Genomic DNA, 16909 nt, shown 5'->3' on the forward strand with positions numbered 1-16909 from the left:
TTTGGGGAGGCCGATGCTGATTCCGATGTCGGGCACAATAAAAAAAAAAAATTCAGATAACAGATTCATCCACCAATTAAAGGTGATTGTATAGAATCAATAAAATACCTCATTTGGATATCAACATTTTATAATACTTTGTCTTCAAGTATATGCTTAATTTGACAACAGAGAGAATAATCGGCAATCATCGGGCGACTTGTGTCAATGTTTGAAGCTCAATATACTTGCCTTATATTGCTATGTGTTCATGTTTTGAAAATAAATACATGAATTCATGAAAAAAATCTGCAAACATCGTTTGAAATCGGTTGAAACTCGTCCAACGTTTCGGCCAATGGCCAAATAAAAACATGACGGATAACGTAAAGAAATAAAGTTGTTTCATAAAGTGCAGTTAGTGTACATTGGAAGAAGGCAAAAGTCACTATAGCGAGTGTTGTATTGTGCCTTTAAGGGGCGTGGCCTAGCATACGACATCGGGGGACATGTTCGGTCAGTCAGCGGGTGAGTTGCGGCCTACTTTGCCGAGCTTTGTGTCGTTTCACACCTCACTAAGTCAAGCGTTTGTGTGTTGTTCATTTGCGGTCGTCCTCATTCAAGTGCTTTGAGCCGATTCTGTGGCGCTCTCGCTAGGCAATTACAACCCGATGATTTGCAAACTCCTCGCTATTCCATCTACATTAAAAAAAAAAAAAGTGTTACATAAGCACCCAAGATGCCCTGAAAGCCCAGTGCTGAACCTTTGCTTTGGAAGCGCCTCATACATAAGCTCATGCCTTGCGCCACAATCCATCCCCGAGGACACACACACACACAGACACACTCGCACCGCAGATGTGTCAGGTCGCATTAGCTTGGTGCAAAATGATGCGCAGACCAACTGCAGGTTTGCGAGAAAAAAAATCTAACGGGAGACTCCGAACGTCGCAGAACATTGAAAGCTAGCCGTCCACTCGCTGCAATGAGAGAATAAAATGACGCACGCGCTTCAATGATTGCCCGGCGTCGGGGTTCCAAAGCCCCCCAAAAATTGACATTAAGAATCGGAAAAACGCATGATAAGATGAGAGAATGAACTTTTTTTTTTTTTTGCTTTGTTTTTCCGTTTCATTTTGGACATTTGAGTGAGTTTCAGAGCATTCCACGATGCATTTTCTTTCCTCGGAAAATGTTAGCGCATCGCCAAGTTATGGCTTTGAACATTTCCCCATTTGTAAATTTCCCCAGTGTGGGATGAATAAAGGATATCTTATCTTATCTTATCTTATTTCTGCATGCAACTCAGCAGTATGTACTTGAAGCACACGTATGATTAGTCACACTTCATCACTGTGGCAGCTTGCAAGCACCATGCGTAATGACGCGCATCCCGGCAAGGTAAATTAAGGATGCAATTAAGCAGCGGGAGGCCGGCGGTGGGGCCGTAACCGTAGCAACGGGCCTCCGATGGCCCACAGTGGGTGGCGGTAAAAAAAAAAAAAAAAACTTCAGCCTGAAATATGCACATCAAATATTCATTCTAATTGAATACTTCTTTGTTGAAGTAGTTCAGAATGCAGAGTGCGGACTGAGAAGAAAAAAAAAGACTCATCGAGTCGATCCACATCCGCTCCTGCTTCATTTTGACGTGGGCTAAAACCGCAAAGGAACGACGCCATATTTTATGGAGTTGAAGTTGTCAAATTTGGCCTCGAAAGGGCTCTACCCCTCGAAATGAAAATCCTTTTTGATGTCTAATCTTCAGGTGGATTTCATTTTAAAAGACTTTATTAAGTGGAATGCAAATAATTTGGCGGGGGGGGGGGGGGATGATGATGCCGGTTCATGGAAAGAAGACGTGCTTTGTCAAAAAAAAAAAAAAAGCATCAACAAAGGCGACGTAAAAGTTGCAACAGATAACTATTTTGATCATATTCATATCTCCATTACTTTTTGATTAGTGAAAAAATGTGATTTAAAAAAACTCACTTGGTCATCGAGTCGTGTCAACTTTTTTGCCTTAAAAAGTGTCTTTTTTTTTTCAAACCGATATCCATGATCATTTTTAAGAAGCATTCAAAATGAAACAAAATCTGCACTTTATTATTTATTTTTTTTAAACAAAAGACTTTGGGGCAGATGAAGATGAATTTTCATCACTGGTGACAAACGAGGGAGGATATTGAAGCCACCTTCCTCCGAAAGGTTAACGAAAGGTTCCAGCGCCGTCCAATTAAAGCCGATTCACAAAAAAAAAAAAAAAACTCAATTTCACTTTGCATTTGCACGCCAGTGTAATGACAAAGGTTGAATATTTGACCTCGATGTCTCTTTCGTGAAAGAACCAAAATACACGGCGCTAAATATGCCAGCTAATGGCGTAAATATGAACCTCGGCCCCCGAGAGGACCTCCCCCAAGGGCCCCCCTGGATCAACCCCCCCGACTCAGACTGCACGCCGACGCTTTGGAGCATCGTTTGATGAGCGCTCGGCTCAGCTGCCAGAAAACGCACCAGACTGGAGAAAATTGTTGACGGTGCTCTGAACCTCGTCGCCGCGGGCAACCGCAGCGGCCCGGCCGGGAGTGAAAAACCGTCACGGGGTAGTCCTTGCACTCAAGCAGCCATCGCTGTGATATGTGGTGAAGGACGAAGCTTTGCCCATTTGGTGGAACATTTCGACACCAATTCAAGAAGCTGTGAACCGCTTTTTCCTGAAAATCTGCTCAAAGCACCCGCAGGACCAAAACGATAGCAGCAAAGCGCATCAACACATGACAGGAGCCAGTGAGAATTTAATCAGAGTCGATTGATGTTATTTATTTATTGGGTTTAATGGTGATGAGTCCAGCTGGTTGTAGCCGGAGGCTGGGGGGGGGGGGGGGGGGGGGGGGGGGCTCTCCCTCGTTTCATTTCGTCTCGTTCGGCCGCAACCTTCATCGGAACGACTCGAGGCCAAGCGATGATTAAAAAAACGGACACGCGCCGTTGCACTGCCAAGATGAAAAGCAAAACAAATTTGCAAAGTTTACAAAGCTAAGAAGCCGAGCAGTCATTAGGGCCCGAGCATGAAGCGGTGCCAAGGCCCTCTCAGAGTCCTTGGATCTTCTTCTTCTTCGGATGAATTAGTCATTCATGTCAGGGGAGTTCTCCACGTGCCGGAAAACATTCCTTTCTAATTTGTTAGCTGTGGGCGGGCTGCAAACAACCCGGTGTGCGTAGACCCTCCAGATTCTCACACACACGCATCCACAAAAAGCTCGAAGTGCCGTTGTTGCACGGTAGCTCAGCCACAAAGCTCCTTGCCGCCCCGCGTCGAGCTCCACACATGATTGAGGTCTTTTTTTTTTCCCTCCACAGTTTCCGGGCCGTCACGTCTCAGAACAGACGTCACGAAAAGTTCGCCATCAATTACATGCGCGTGTGATACGATCTTCTTCTTGAGTTGATCGACTTGACCCGCCCACGTTGATTTTTGGACTTAAGAATGCGTGCGCATGCCCGCAGGAATTCTACGGTTCACCAGCGGTGGGGGACTCCAGTTGGACCACTTCAATTAAGTCTCCGCTTTTAAAACGGGGAGCGGCTAGGCTAAAATTTCACACCAGCGGGCACGAGGGTGGAGCAGGGAGCACTTGGACAAGGGAGCGGAGGTATGACAGCGTGGGCGGGCGTGTCCAGTGACAAGCCCACAGTACCTGAATAACCTTCTGAATCCAGTGATTGAGCCCCGACGTGAACGCCACAGGCCTAATTTCATCGTCATGGACGACAAGGCTCCAGTTCCTCGAGCTTGAGGTGTACTTCAAACGGAATGGCCTGCAATCAATTTCATCTTTTTTTAAAAAAAAATCTTTTTCAGCCTTTTGGTGATGAGCGTACATACTGGTTATGTTTCGATGTCTTAGCAAGCTTCTCGCAAGGCCGTTTTGCACCATTTTCCAGCCTTCCTCACATTTGCTTGAAATGTTCAGACATTACCGGGGGGAAAAAAAAAAAAAGATTTTGACAAAGTCGAATGGAGATGAGAGAAGGCCCGGGCAGTAATTTTCCATTCCTGTAAGAAGCCTCCCCATGTCAACACGCTCACAGCGAGGCCAAGAAGCAAAGCGTTCATTATTTAGTGAGCTGCAAAGTACCAACGCAAAAAAAAAAAAAAAAAAAAAAAAAAAAGGCTTAAGACAGGCAGACAAATCAAAATGCAACTTTTTGCTCCCAAAGCTCATCATTCAGCAATTAGAGAGGCGGGGTAGTATAGGGAGCCTTTTGTTTTCTCTGAGCAGGTAATGAAAGTCTTAAAACACAAGCAAGGGGAACCCGAGCGACTGGACCATTCACACAAGCCTTGTGGTTCAATTTGCTCACAGAACACTGGAGTTTAAAAAAAAAAAAAATTTAAACGGCTTACCTGGGAGGCTTCTGCTGAGCTGCCAGCAGCTACGATGATGAGACCTGCAGGGAAAGGTCAAAGGTTACCTTTGGAGAAAATTCATGTCAGCAGAAATGAATCATTTGAAATGAGCAATTTCTCCCTCTGATGTTTCGGCCCATTTGGAAAATTCGGCTCCTGGCCCCGGTTTTGCCGAGCGACATTAAATTCGCCAGGCGTGTTTGTTACAAGACGACGCATCCCAAAAAAAAGTCACAGAAAGTCAGCCATTTTGGCCGATGAAGGGGCGGTTCGGCCATGGTTGATGACGTGCCAGACGAAAAAAAAAAAAAAAAAAAAACAGGTTTAAAAAGTTAGCCCCTGAACCTACTTTGACTTTGTAACAATACTTCAAACTTGTCACGTTGTGCCCGAAGCGATAGAATGATCGCTTTGTGCACAACAAAATAAGGAAGTGGATCCCCGAAATAGCAGACACAAAAAGAGATTTTGTCAGGTAACAAAAGGAGTCTTTAATAACGAACACAAAATACCCGACAGGGAGGATAACAAAAAAAACGCTGGTCAAAATAAGGACCAGGAATAGAATAACGCGAACAACAGAAAACGCTTGCGGAAAACAAAAGGCAAGGAAGGTCTGATTAGTCAATATAATAATGTCATACGCAAGAGGAACAATGGCGCGTAATAATAGCCACAAGGTTTAAGAGGCAACGAATAATCGGAATAGGAATTTGAGCGAGAGAGTATTGGCGCGGCGTGGAATTCTCCGGCAGTGAGTAGACTGCCAGAGCGTCCAAATAAAGGCTGAGCAATTACTCCAAAATGGGTGACCGGTGTGTAAAGGGCGAGCAGAAAGCCCGCCCCCTGCTGGCAAACACGGGATGTGACCAAACGGAGACACTTTTGAGTGCGCATCGTCCGGATTGTCGTCCGTCACCGTTTAATAACCGTCTCATAATAATAATTGCACCGCCGTGATCCGTTTCTTTCCAATCACGCCGCCATCGATCCCCGGTCCCAGATCCTCCTTGTGGAGAACTTCCCGGGAATCAATATGGTGAACAAAAGAAAATAAAAATAAAAAAATAAGGGCGGCCCGGTAGTCCAGTGGTTAGCATGTCGGCTTCACAGTGCAGAGGTACCGGGTTCGATTCCAGCTCCGGCCTCCCTGTGTGGAGTTTGCATGTTCTCCCCGGGCCTGCGTGGGTTTTCTCCGGGTGCTCCGGTTTCCTCCCACATTCCAAAAACATGCGGGCCAGGATGATTGGACGCTCTAAATTGTCCCTACGTGTGAGTGTAAGTGCGAATGGTTGTTCATTTCTGTGTGCCCTGCGATTGGCTGGCAACCGATTCAGGGTGTCCCCCGCCTACTGCCCGAAGACAGCTGGGATAGGCTCCAGCACCCCCCGCGACCCTCGTGAGGATCAAGCGGCTCGGAAGATGGATGAATGAATGAATAAAAAAAATAACAACAACCACACTAGAGTCACACAGCCGGTTATTAAATCCGACTCTCTGCCAACAGCGGTTCACCGAAACGGTGACCTCTATTCGACCTCCACACTGATAAAGTTTTAAAAAAAAAAATAAAAGTGCTGAGCTAGCCATTAGAAGACAACTCGAGAGTGTTGATGAAGACATAAAAAGCAGCAGTTCTCCAGCAACGAGCCTGCAGACGTTCATTCTGCAGCCGTGCCGTTAATCATAAAAAAATGTCTCATAAGAATCGACATATTTCCCTGCCGGGCCAGGCCGGCTTTTATAAGCGAGTGTGCGGTGGGGCCTGGTCAGATGTGATTGGTCTCATCTATTTTTCAAAGGCCCCATTTGACTTCCAAAAACACTTTTAGTGTCAGCGCTCAAGCCCGAGGTGAAGCCAGAGCCGTTGGGACGGAGAGAAACACTAAATGGAATGACCGCATGGGGCCAAGTTGCGCGTAAATGGCAGAAAAGAGCACCAGCGAAGCCCCTTTCACATTGGCTTCCGTCGGCGTGTCATTTTTACCCTCGATAAATCCCGTCTGCTTGACAGACTGCTGATGTGCCGACACGCTGGCTCGACGGAGGGAAGGCGGACGTCGCCGAAGACAGCAGGCGGACGTTCAAGTGGGAAGAGGAGAGGCTAAAAGCGCGACCCCACTAGGTGGGATCTGGTTTCTAGAATGTGCATTGCGCAAAACGGCATTCCCAAAATGGCAACTACGAAGATGATGATGATTACAATTGAAAGCAGCATCAAAGTCACTTTTGCAGTCTGAAAAGTCATCGTTGGAAAGTGGCCCAGATGGTTGCTGCGGATGCTTTTAATTCTGTTCTCAAGTCTGACCTCTCAAGTGCACCTCATGGAGGACACGGACCCGGAAAAAAAAACTTCCAACAGCAGCAGATTTGGCCCGAGTAGACACATATACACATTCCTGACTTTGTCCTGGACGCCGCCATTTATATTCCACACAGGCGGAAGGAGATACCCCCCCGAGCCGACTGAAACACGTCCGTGGCAAACAAACGAGCTTTTGGCACAGGCACAGGCACGAGGCGCCGTCATGTCCTGCGGTCACATGGCCGCCCGTATTGTACAAGTCGAGTCTGAAGGGAGTTCATTTAGGCCACAGGCAATTTCTGGTTATTAAATCAAACCGCCGCGAGATGTGTGCCAGGAGACTCGATATGTACGAAAGCAGCTTTCTGCAACCTTTATTAAGGCACATACCTTGAAATGACACTTTGAAAAACAGCATTTCTTTAGATTCTCGTGTTTTTATACAGAGGCGGCCATCGGGAATTTCGTGAAAATGCGTTTGTTTGGAAATTGTCCAATTGGAACCGATACATTGCGTGTTAATTGATTTTCATGCCATGTCGAATGTATTTGATATACAGTGCGAGTAGACTGTACTGCGCGACAGCGCTTTTGTGGCGTGCCTTTGCATTCAGTGCACAACCTCAGATGCGCCAACGCAAGATACTGTACTGCTGCATGCACTTCAATATGCCACGCACCCACGCACACACACACAATATGATTTGAAATATAATATTTTGGTTGATGATTTTGTTGCCCTAAAAACAAACATAATCTTGTCGTGTATTTATTTCAACATAAATTCCCATTTTTAAAAAACCATGTTATTTTGTATTATAATAAACACTTTGTAAAGAGCCGGTGCATCTTTCATCGACTGTATATTCTAAAGTCGAAATACTTAAGACAAATGTCACCACATCTTTTACTGACAGCTCCAAAACCAAGTAAGACATGGAAATGCAACCCTTTCACAAGATGACTCTGACGTAAAAAGTAGAAACTACAAGCTATTCAAAAGCCAAAGGTCATCGGACAAATATTTGCAGGTACCTGAACAAACCTACTCCTGTACAATCAAGTACTGTACTGTACTGTGTTTCTACTCCGTTACTTGGCCGTTCCGTCATTTTTCGACGTTAGAGAATTTACCCTGCAAACTTCCTCGGGAAGTTGTCAGCGATCACTTGTGGAACGAAGCGATACTTCTTTTTTGTAGTGTGATAAAAAAAAATTAACAACAGCAAAGCATCGTTCGTTAACCCCCCCCCCCCAAAAAAAAAAAAAAAGTGAAGGCGGCCAACTCACCGAGGGGGAGCAACAGCAAGCCCGCGACGTACCACCGCCTGTCCCCAAGCATTGTCGTCTCGGTTGGCCGAGGCCCGGTGACACCAGCCCCGGCTCCACGCGGGAAGCTCGGCGTGTCGGGGGCTATCTAAGCGCGGCCACAAGGTACATGAGACGCGACGTCGGAGCTCTCGAGCACTTTGACGAGCAAACGGGGGGAGTGAAGTGAGGAGAGAGGCAGAGCTCTGGAAGCGTTCGCTCAGCCTGTTCTCTTCTCTCGTGGTGGGAGGCGGCATCGTCACTTGAGCACCGCGGCTCAGGGGCGCCCTCATGCAGGCCGGCACTGATACTGCACCTGGTCGGAGCCACACTTGGGTCGGTTCATCGCTACGTGCGAATTCGGATCGTTTTTTTTTTTTTTTTTTTTTGTCAAAGCCAGAAAAGAATTTCCCTGATGAGGAAAATGCATATTTTTCTCTGGAACGTATTCTCTCTGGAATGACCTCGCACTGAACATTCGGCAAGCCCCCTCGCTGCAGGGGCGGTTCTGGATCAATTTCACTGAGGGGGCCGGGCTGGGGCACATTCAACCCAGGGCTAAAAAGACAGATTTGAAATCTTATTTGACGTTTTATTTCTTCAAACTTTGAAATTGTAGTGTCCTTGGGTGTCTTGAAAGGCGCTTATAAATAAAATGTATTATTATTATTATTATTATAACATTACAGTGATGAGAAAAAAACACAGTATTAGGAGAGCTAAAATGTCTGCAAGCGTAACAATACGCCGTGTCCATCTGTAGAGAATATTCAAGCCAGGGGATGATATGGTACCAGCCTGCCGGGGACAAAAATTGCAAATACACTGAACCTGGAATGGATTCATGCCATTTCAGTTCATATCAATATTGGAAAGGGATATTCAGGGCAACTGTACGCTTCTTCTTATTATTATTGTGATTTACAGCCGTGTCAGACTGCACTGCATCATACAGAGCTGAATATTTCGATTCCCCTGCACCTCCAGGCATAAGTCACGTCAATTTGAGCCAGAGCGGGCTCATTAGCTTTTTCAAAACGGAAAGGCTGAATGCAAAGCGCACGGAAATCAATCGAGGGACGGTTGCTATGAGTTACCACCACTGAAAAGAAATACACCGCATAATACGCCATATACACCCCGTCGTAAAAATACACACGTTAGCAACATTAGGACGTGTGACTTCCCAGAAGGAGGGCGGGGGTAGAAAGGCGGGAGCCAAGGTGAAGATGAGAAAGTGGCGCCTTTTAAAGCTCCCCGGGGGAGATAATGCAGCCTATCGCGCTTCACCGGCATTGTACACAGTGGACTGTGCAAAATGCAATTTTGCATGCATTCCCCCCCATGATGCAACACGCTGTTATTTCCACATTTAATGGCACTGTTCCCCCCCGCGTATGCAACGCCTCCTTCGGCCTGACTGAGCAAAAGGGATTTGAAGGAAGGTTTGCTTTCCCATTCGATCAGGGTTGCTTCCGGGAAGAGCGGATGCGGAGGCTCCACATGGCAGCCTGAGCAAATGTCCCTGTGCGGAAACATCAAAAAATGTTTGGATATTTGCCCACTAAAATGAGATTTAAATTTTTTTTTTTTTTTAAAGACCAACTACAGCAAGCCTGTAGAGCGGATTCAGATTGGCCTTGCTGCTTTACAGCGCCTCAGACTTATTTTTTTTTAAAACTATGAATTGTATCCAGTCTTTGTTAGTTTCTATTGCTCGAGGTGCCTCGTGTATACCTCGGAAGAAAACACGTTTACGTTGCATGACGCGAGTGTGCCAGAGAAGAACTGTACCTATCTTCGGTACATCTTAGCGCGCTCGCACTAGCCAAACATATCAGATTTTAGGTGTTGAATAAAAAATAACAATCATAATAATAATAATAATTAAATGATGTGGAGGAAAATTGTAAATAGTACTGCAATTTATCCATTTTGTGTTCAAATTGCATTTAATTGAAAGATGTTTGTTGTTTTTTTCTCTTTCTTCATTCTACATACATTCTTGCTGCTTGAGGCTGTAAATTTCCCCAGTGTGGGACGAATGAAGGATATCTTATCTTATCTTATCTTATCTTATCTTATCTTATCTTATCTTATCTTATCTTTAGTGGTCACCTTGTGTCTGAATTCCCTTAGATCACAAAAACAGAATGTTTTAAAACCTGTAATAAAAGTATTACACGTCGACGCTTCGTTTTCAAATCCACGGTGGCGCCGCATAAAAACTGCCAATTAAAATTCGGCTTCATTGGCCTGCGGTGCTTGAGGAGCCTCGCAGGAGTGTGGGAGTTGTTTCCAGACACTCAAGGAGAAACGTGTCGGCAGGCGGTGGAGGCGGTGGAGGCGGCGTTAGCTGCAAGTGTGTGGACAGAACACCAGCGTGCCATGCGTGGATTTGTATTTCTTTTTTCCACCAAGGGGGCCTTCTGAGGGGGCTCATCAAAACCACCGCGTGGATCCTTTTGACTGCGGCCCGCCTTGAGATGCATGTTGTTTGTGTGAACAAACCTATGAATTGTCCATGCGCTACCCAGAGGCGTGCCGTTATGTTCCGAGGACATGGTGAGGTTCAAAAGAGAAGATTCGGAACTCAAAATCTTGCGTATATTTGTAAGGTACGAGATTGTCACAAAAAACGGTGAGGGGAGCACTTAGGTTTATCGCATCGCGTATGTCACGCCCACATCTGTCGTGGCCTTTTTATTACTCTTTGGATTACTTGCAGGGCGGCCCGGTAGTCCAGTGGTTAGCACGTGGGCTTCACAGTGCAGAGGTGCCGGGTTCGATTCCAGCTCCGGCCTCCCTGTGTGGAGCTTGCATGTTCTCCCCGGGCCTGCGTGGGTTTTCTCCGGGTGCTCCGGTTTCCTCCCACATTCCAAAAACATGCATGGCAGGCTGATTGGACGCTCTAAATTGTCCCTAGGTGTGAGTGTGAGTGCGAATGGTTGTTCGTTTCTGTGTGCCCTGCGATTGGCTGGCAACCGATTCAGGGTGTCCCCCGCCTACTGCCCGGAGACGGCTGGGATAGGCTCCAGCACCCCCCGCGGACCCTAGTGAAGATCAAGCGGCTCGGAAGATGGATGGATGAATGGATGGATTACTTGCAGTCATTCTGTTGATTTCTATGATTCGTCAAGATGTGAATAACCGGAAAGAAATGCAATCGCGTCACAGTCATGGCCTGTTTATAATGGCAAAAATAAAAAAGTAGCATTTTTGTTGCCCAAAAAGTGATCTGCGCGACATCGCTTTTTTGTGCAATTTCTAAAACTGAATTCTTGCCGTGGCACAGTGGGACACTAAACGAGCTCCTCAGGCGGAGTCATTACCGTAAAACACAATCAGAAGATTGCGGCTCCCATCATTGGGTCACATTTTCCACTATAAGCGCTGCGTCATTTTTTTTTTTTTCTTCCTCTCCCAATGGGCCTCTTTGGGCATTGCGTGTCACCATCAGATGTAATGAAAGGAATCATGAGAAGCCACCTCATTGGATCCTACCGTCTTTGGAGGGGAGTCATTTTCTCTCCCAAGTGTGCTCCAGTCGATTGCGGAGCCATAAAAGGAGGTTCACCTTGACAGAAAGGCGTCACGTCAAACGCGCAGGCTTGATCGATTTCTCTGGATTCGGTGGTGAAGCGGAAGTCGTTGCATGGCGGCCTGTTGCCAAGTGACATTGTACCTACGGGCAAAATGGAGAAAGGTTACACACCTTTTTTTGTTCAACGCTACGCTTTCGTTCTTATCTCACGTTATTGCTTTGTCCGAGTAGATGTATCATTTCAAACATCAATATTCATCATGTACAGCATCATATGGAAATCAAGTACTCCAAGCGACTGGATATGGCGCATGATGATGTTGCTCCGTTTGTCATTTTCAAAACAGAGAAGAGTGGGAATCATTAGACCAGTCGCCTGAAACCAACATCAGCACTTCAAGCTAATGAGTTTGTTCCAATTCAATTCCATTTTTACTGCCTTATGGTCACTCGCATCTTTGTTTTACAGTAACAAAACAGTCAGTAAAAAAAAAGAAAATGCACAATTATATATATTAAATTATTTTTAAAATTAAAGGCAAAGTTAACAGCTTGTGAGCGTATATAAATGGTTGATGACGTAGACAATTTCGCCGAGGATGCCACATTGGCACCCCCCCAGGACTGCTCAAGTTGATGTGGGTGGTGTAGACGCAAAGCCATGAAGTGCAATATGGCGCTGGTGACATCTTGAGGCCAACATGAGAACTTTTCAAGTAGGGTTCCAAATCAATACTGTGGTGTGCCTTAATGGGGGGTGGGGGGGCTCTTTCTCCACTGTCTGCTTGACATTTCACAGGATCACTTTTCTTGGGTAGAGCTTGAGGCAAATACCTCGAGGCTGAGAAGAGGCCGATCCATGGCGACTCTGAGCTGCGTCCTCGCGAAACATGGACGCCATAAATGAGTGAGAATGCTGCGAGAATGGAAATGTCCTGCCTGGTTATTGGGATTTCCACAACCGTGTGCAGACCAATTTTATAAAGGAATCTAATGAAATCACTCAAACTAACACATAGAGAAACGAAGGCGTGAGGGTGTCTCACACACATTCGTGGGGGTCCTCACTCTAAAACCTTTTCAGACTTCTGATAAAATAATAAAACCAAAATGGAAATGTTAAACCATTTATCGTGGCTAGATTTGCCTTCGTTCATGTTCATATCGAATTGTTCCACGGGGATAAATAAAGTTTCCTGAATCTGAATATCGTTTTTGTCCATAAGAAAAACGTGATTTTTAGGAATATTATGGGGCATTGTTTGAATTTGCATATACCTATTGCACAATATTGTCAATTTGACATTCATTCGAGTTCGTTCATTTTCAAAAAAATGAATCAGAAATGACTCCACAGTTAGCTACTCTGTACTTGAGTAGTTTTTGCCACGACCTACTCACTCAAGTAACTATGTGGTGGAGGACTACTTTCTTTTTTGTTATATATGACCAGTGAGACCGTTGCCGTTGTCGCTCCTCTCACTGGAGTCCAATTTGTGGCTCCTGTCGCTACCCGCGGAGCATCTTGCAAGTAACACTCGGGGTGCCGGCGGTAGCGCGAGCCTATTTGCCATTCAAGTTTAGCGCCACGCCGTCCCGCTCCAGACAAGCAGCCAACCGTCCCGCCGGTACAAGTGGCCGCTTGCCCAATTAGACACTCGCGGGGGGCTCGGCGGCAGCCAATGTCCGCCGGCTGCAAGGCTGCCGACAATCAGGATAAACACGCGAGCATCATCATCATCATCGCCGCGCACTCGCATCGTGATTTTTGTCCCATTGTCTGAGACGACACACGTACACGCGCGACTACTCGAGGTAAGCCGTCGCTTGTCACGAACTTGTTGGATCGCGTCGGGTTGGAGTGCAAGCCTTTACCGCGGAGCGCGTTGCCCGTGTGTGAGCGTCTATGTGTGTGCATGGGGTGGGTGGGGGAAAAGGGTGAACTTATTTGAATGACAGCGATGAGGAAAGGATGCTAGCATAGTGGGACGCGCGAGTCTTTCGAATGGTTTTGAGTTGTCCGATGTTGTTGGGGGTGGGGTGACGAGGGGGGGCGAAAACGCCTCGGCGGAGTCCATTTATTCACACAACGTGGAGTGACGGGTAACTCCTCCCAATGTCAACACGCACTCAAGCCGTGGGTCAGCCTAACGTCCGCAGTTGTATCAACGGCGCGCTAACCTTCGAGAGCTAGCCCGTTACGATAGCCTAGCCGAGCCTAGCCGCAGCGAGCTCGAGAGGCTAACGTCTAAGTACAGAAAGTGAACTTAGCACCGATCCAAAAACCCCCACAGGACAGTCATGACCATGATCAGCCCTACTTTATCTCTGCCGCTATACCTTTTCCAAGCTTGGCACCGCTGTGCGACGAGCGAGGAGGGCCTGCGGCCTACCGTTAGACGTCGGCCTTCGCTCAGCCATTTACGATGGTTAGCTAGGTGCGCTAACAGCGCGGCTAACGAGCTGGAGGACACAAAGCGAGCGCTCAGGGCGGAGCTAATTCTAATGCGTTCATTGACAACATTCACCTGAGAGTAAAATACCCCCCTCTTATATGAGTGTGGTTCCTGGAAAGCAAATGGTACTCTCATATTATGGTGTAATGCAGTACCACAGTGGTCATAATGTACAAAACCTCATCAGTTATTCACCCAGACTCCCTCCTTTTCCTTTCTCCTCCCTCCGGCCCCATTAAACAATAGACAAAGGCAGACACTACCCAGACATGATTCTGTTCTCATTTACATATTGCCTGTGCGTCTTTAAAGTGTCATATATTCATTCTTTTTTTTCTAATTTCCTTTGTGTGTGTGTGCACACCTACAGTCTAAGGGAAAATGGGGAAGGATCCAAAGAAGCCGCGGGGCAAAATGTCCTCCTATGCCTACTTTGTGCAAACGTGCCGAGAGGAGCACAAGAAGAAGCATCCTGAAGCCAGTGTCAACTTCGCAGAGTTCTCCAAGAAATGCTCAGAGCGATGGAAGGTAAGGGATGACCAATTGTCCAAGGCAGGGAAACTCCTTTCAGTTCTGGGGCCGCATTCACTCCGGTTTGATCACAAATTTAGGTTTGCATCAAATCATCTGCACTTTCGTCACAAAATCTTTTAGCGGGGAGCTTTTCAAAAGGAGGGTGCCGCTGTCGCCCCGCCCTGCCTTGGACATATGTCAACATCAAAGTTCATACGCTTCTTTGACACCAATTACTATTTTCCCAGAGATTGGACAGTATCTTGTGGCATCTCGGGCGATTGCAGAGAGTGCACAAACCACAATTATAAATTGCAATACATATATACATAATATTAGAGTGCATACCTACATATGGGGGCCTGGCGTGCAAAAAAAAAAAAAAAGCCCTGCTACATTCTAGATTTGGTGCTTGTGTTTTAGACAATGTCCCCGAAGGAGAAAGGCAAATTTGAAGACATGGCCAAGCAGGACAAGGTGCGCTATGAGGCCGAGATGAAGAACTACATCCCCCCCAAGGGACAAAAGATGAAGCGCTTCAAGGACCCAAATGCTCCCAAGAGACCCCCGTGAGTACACTTTGAGTTGACATCCAATGTTGTTTGTGCTCGTTCGGTTTACGTCAAACTCGGGAGGGGCTTAAAATGTGGTATTGGGGGGGGGGGAGAAATTAACAATCAATTTTTTAAAGCTAATTTCTACGTGTGCGTGCGCGTGCATTTTTTTTTGTAGTCGTTATAGTATTCTGTCTCGATATTCTGTCCGATTAATCGTTGAACAATTGTGCATTGTATTATATTTTTTTCACCCATTTTATTCAAATTGTTGGAATGTTGTAATATCAGACATTTCCATCACTGTTTCCTTATTCATTCTATTTTATATTAAGATGCATTTTTTCTACGCATTACTTAATTTTTATGCATATACATTTGATATTTGCATTTTTCACATTTATCCTAGAAGAAATATTTTTATTTCATTAATATAAATTTCCTTGATTTTTGCATGCAAAAATACCGTGATAAGAGTTTCTTAATTTGTGATATATTGGTGAGACTATTCCAAATTCCCATTTACTTGAATGTCACATTGAGTAGACGCAAATGCTGCACAGTGGACTTTGTCCAACCTGAATGTACGTTTCCTTCCTCCACTTTAAGACGGCAAACTTGCGCATGCGCCGGTCACGGCTGACTAGCGGGGCCCCCACTTCTGCTTCAGTCGCATTCGGACTCGGCTGACCCGAGCAGAGCGCTAACTCGGTTTGCGCCGTCTGCCAACAGGTCGGCCTTCTTCCTATTCTGCGCCGACTTCCGCCCGAAGGTGAAAGGCGAGCACCCGGGGCTGTCCATCGGCGACACGGCCAAGAAGCTGGGGGAGATGTGGAACGGCTCGTCCATGGAGGACAAGCAGCCCTACGAGAAGAAGGCGGCCAAGCTGAAGGAGAAGTACGACAAGGTGACGTCACGTTCCCTGCCGCCAATTCGTGCAAAGCTATTTTGTTTTGACGACCTCTCCCCCGGTTTTGCCGTAGGATATCGTGGCCTATCGCACCAAGGGCAAAGTGGATTCCAGCTCAGCGGCTGCAGCGGCGGCGGCGGTGGCGGACGATGACGAGGAGGAGGATGAGGAAGAGGAGGGAGACGACGACGAAGACGAGGAGGATGATGATGAGTAGGAGAGGGAGACGGGAGGGGAGGAAGAAAGTGGGGGAGGGACCTGAATTTTGTCCATGCCAGATAACCAACCACAATGTACTCAAGCCACCATGTTGACGTCCAAATGGAACATGTGTATATTTAATGTTTTTAAGATGTACTGTACAGTGTTGAGGAAAAAAACAAACGCCACATATCTTCCCTTTTGGGGACTTTTCTTGTGCTTGTTTTTTCTTCCCCCGCCAGCAGGACAGTATTAAGTCCGCTGCAGGTGTTCCCTCTCGCTCGGAAATGAGATTTCCCAGTTTTGATTGTAAGGTCTTGTTTTTATTTTGAAAAGTCTTCTTTTCCACGTGCCATCCTCCCTGTCATTTTTTATTTTGTTGGAATCCCACCAAAATATCAACAAAGTGCAGCTGTCGACATTCAAGAATGTCCTGTCGTAAAATAAATGTTTTTCTGTTGTTTTTTTTGTCTTTTAAAGAAGTCATTCTTTTGCTCTTGCCATTGACTGCGAGAATCGAAGTCAATGGGAAGACGTACCTTGGAAGCTCAACCGGGTAAAAAAAAAAGCCATTTCCGAGATCTAAGATGACAACGAAGCAAGGAGAATCAATACATTGGGAGTGCTGCACAAGAACAATTCAAACCCACTGAAGGCCTTTTGGCTGATGAGGGAAATTGCGGAGATGATCGTCCTAATCAGTTCCAAATCCCACAAGTGCAGAT

At 46.2% G+C, this 16909-nt stretch overlaps 2 protein-coding genes across 4 annotated transcripts in view; one reads left to right on the top strand and one right to left on the bottom strand.

Annotated features, from left to right (window-relative positions):
* LOC127608943 (beta-1,3-glucosyltransferase-like) overlaps positions 1-14000 on the bottom strand; it is a 31917-nt gene extending 17917 nt beyond the window's left edge. Inside the window, exons 1-3 of one of the 3 annotated variants that reach the window (XM_052078494.1) lie at positions 13891-14000; positions 11584-11691; positions 4391-4434 (exon numbers count right to left, since the gene is read on the bottom strand). In XM_052078494.1, coding sequence (XP_051934454.1) covers positions 4391-4434; positions 11584-11686 — 147 coding nt within the window. In that variant the 5' untranslated portion in view covers positions 11687-11691; positions 13891-14000. Of the gene's footprint in view, positions 1-4390; positions 4435-7988; positions 8298-11583; positions 11692-13890 lie in introns of those variants that run through there. The other 2 variants (XM_052078493.1, XM_052078495.1) reach the window with 2 other exon arrangements.
* On the top strand, positions 13191-16647 carry LOC127609005 (high mobility group protein B1-like). The gene is made up of 5 exons (XM_052078628.1): positions 13191-13365; positions 14377-14534; positions 14943-15088; positions 15806-15980; positions 16057-16647. Exons 2-5 carry the CDS (start codon positions 14388-14390, stop codon positions 16198-16200), a joined length of 612 nt encoding a protein of 203 aa, XP_051934588.1. The 5' UTR covers positions 13191-13365; positions 14377-14387; the 3' UTR covers positions 16201-16647.
* Positions 16648-16909: the final 262 nt, after the last annotated feature.

This window comes from Hippocampus zosterae, chromosome 10 (assembly GCF_025434085.1).
Source record: "Hippocampus zosterae strain Florida chromosome 10, ASM2543408v3, whole genome shotgun sequence".
NCBI lineage: Eukaryota > Metazoa > Chordata > Actinopteri > Syngnathiformes > Syngnathidae > Hippocampus > Hippocampus zosterae.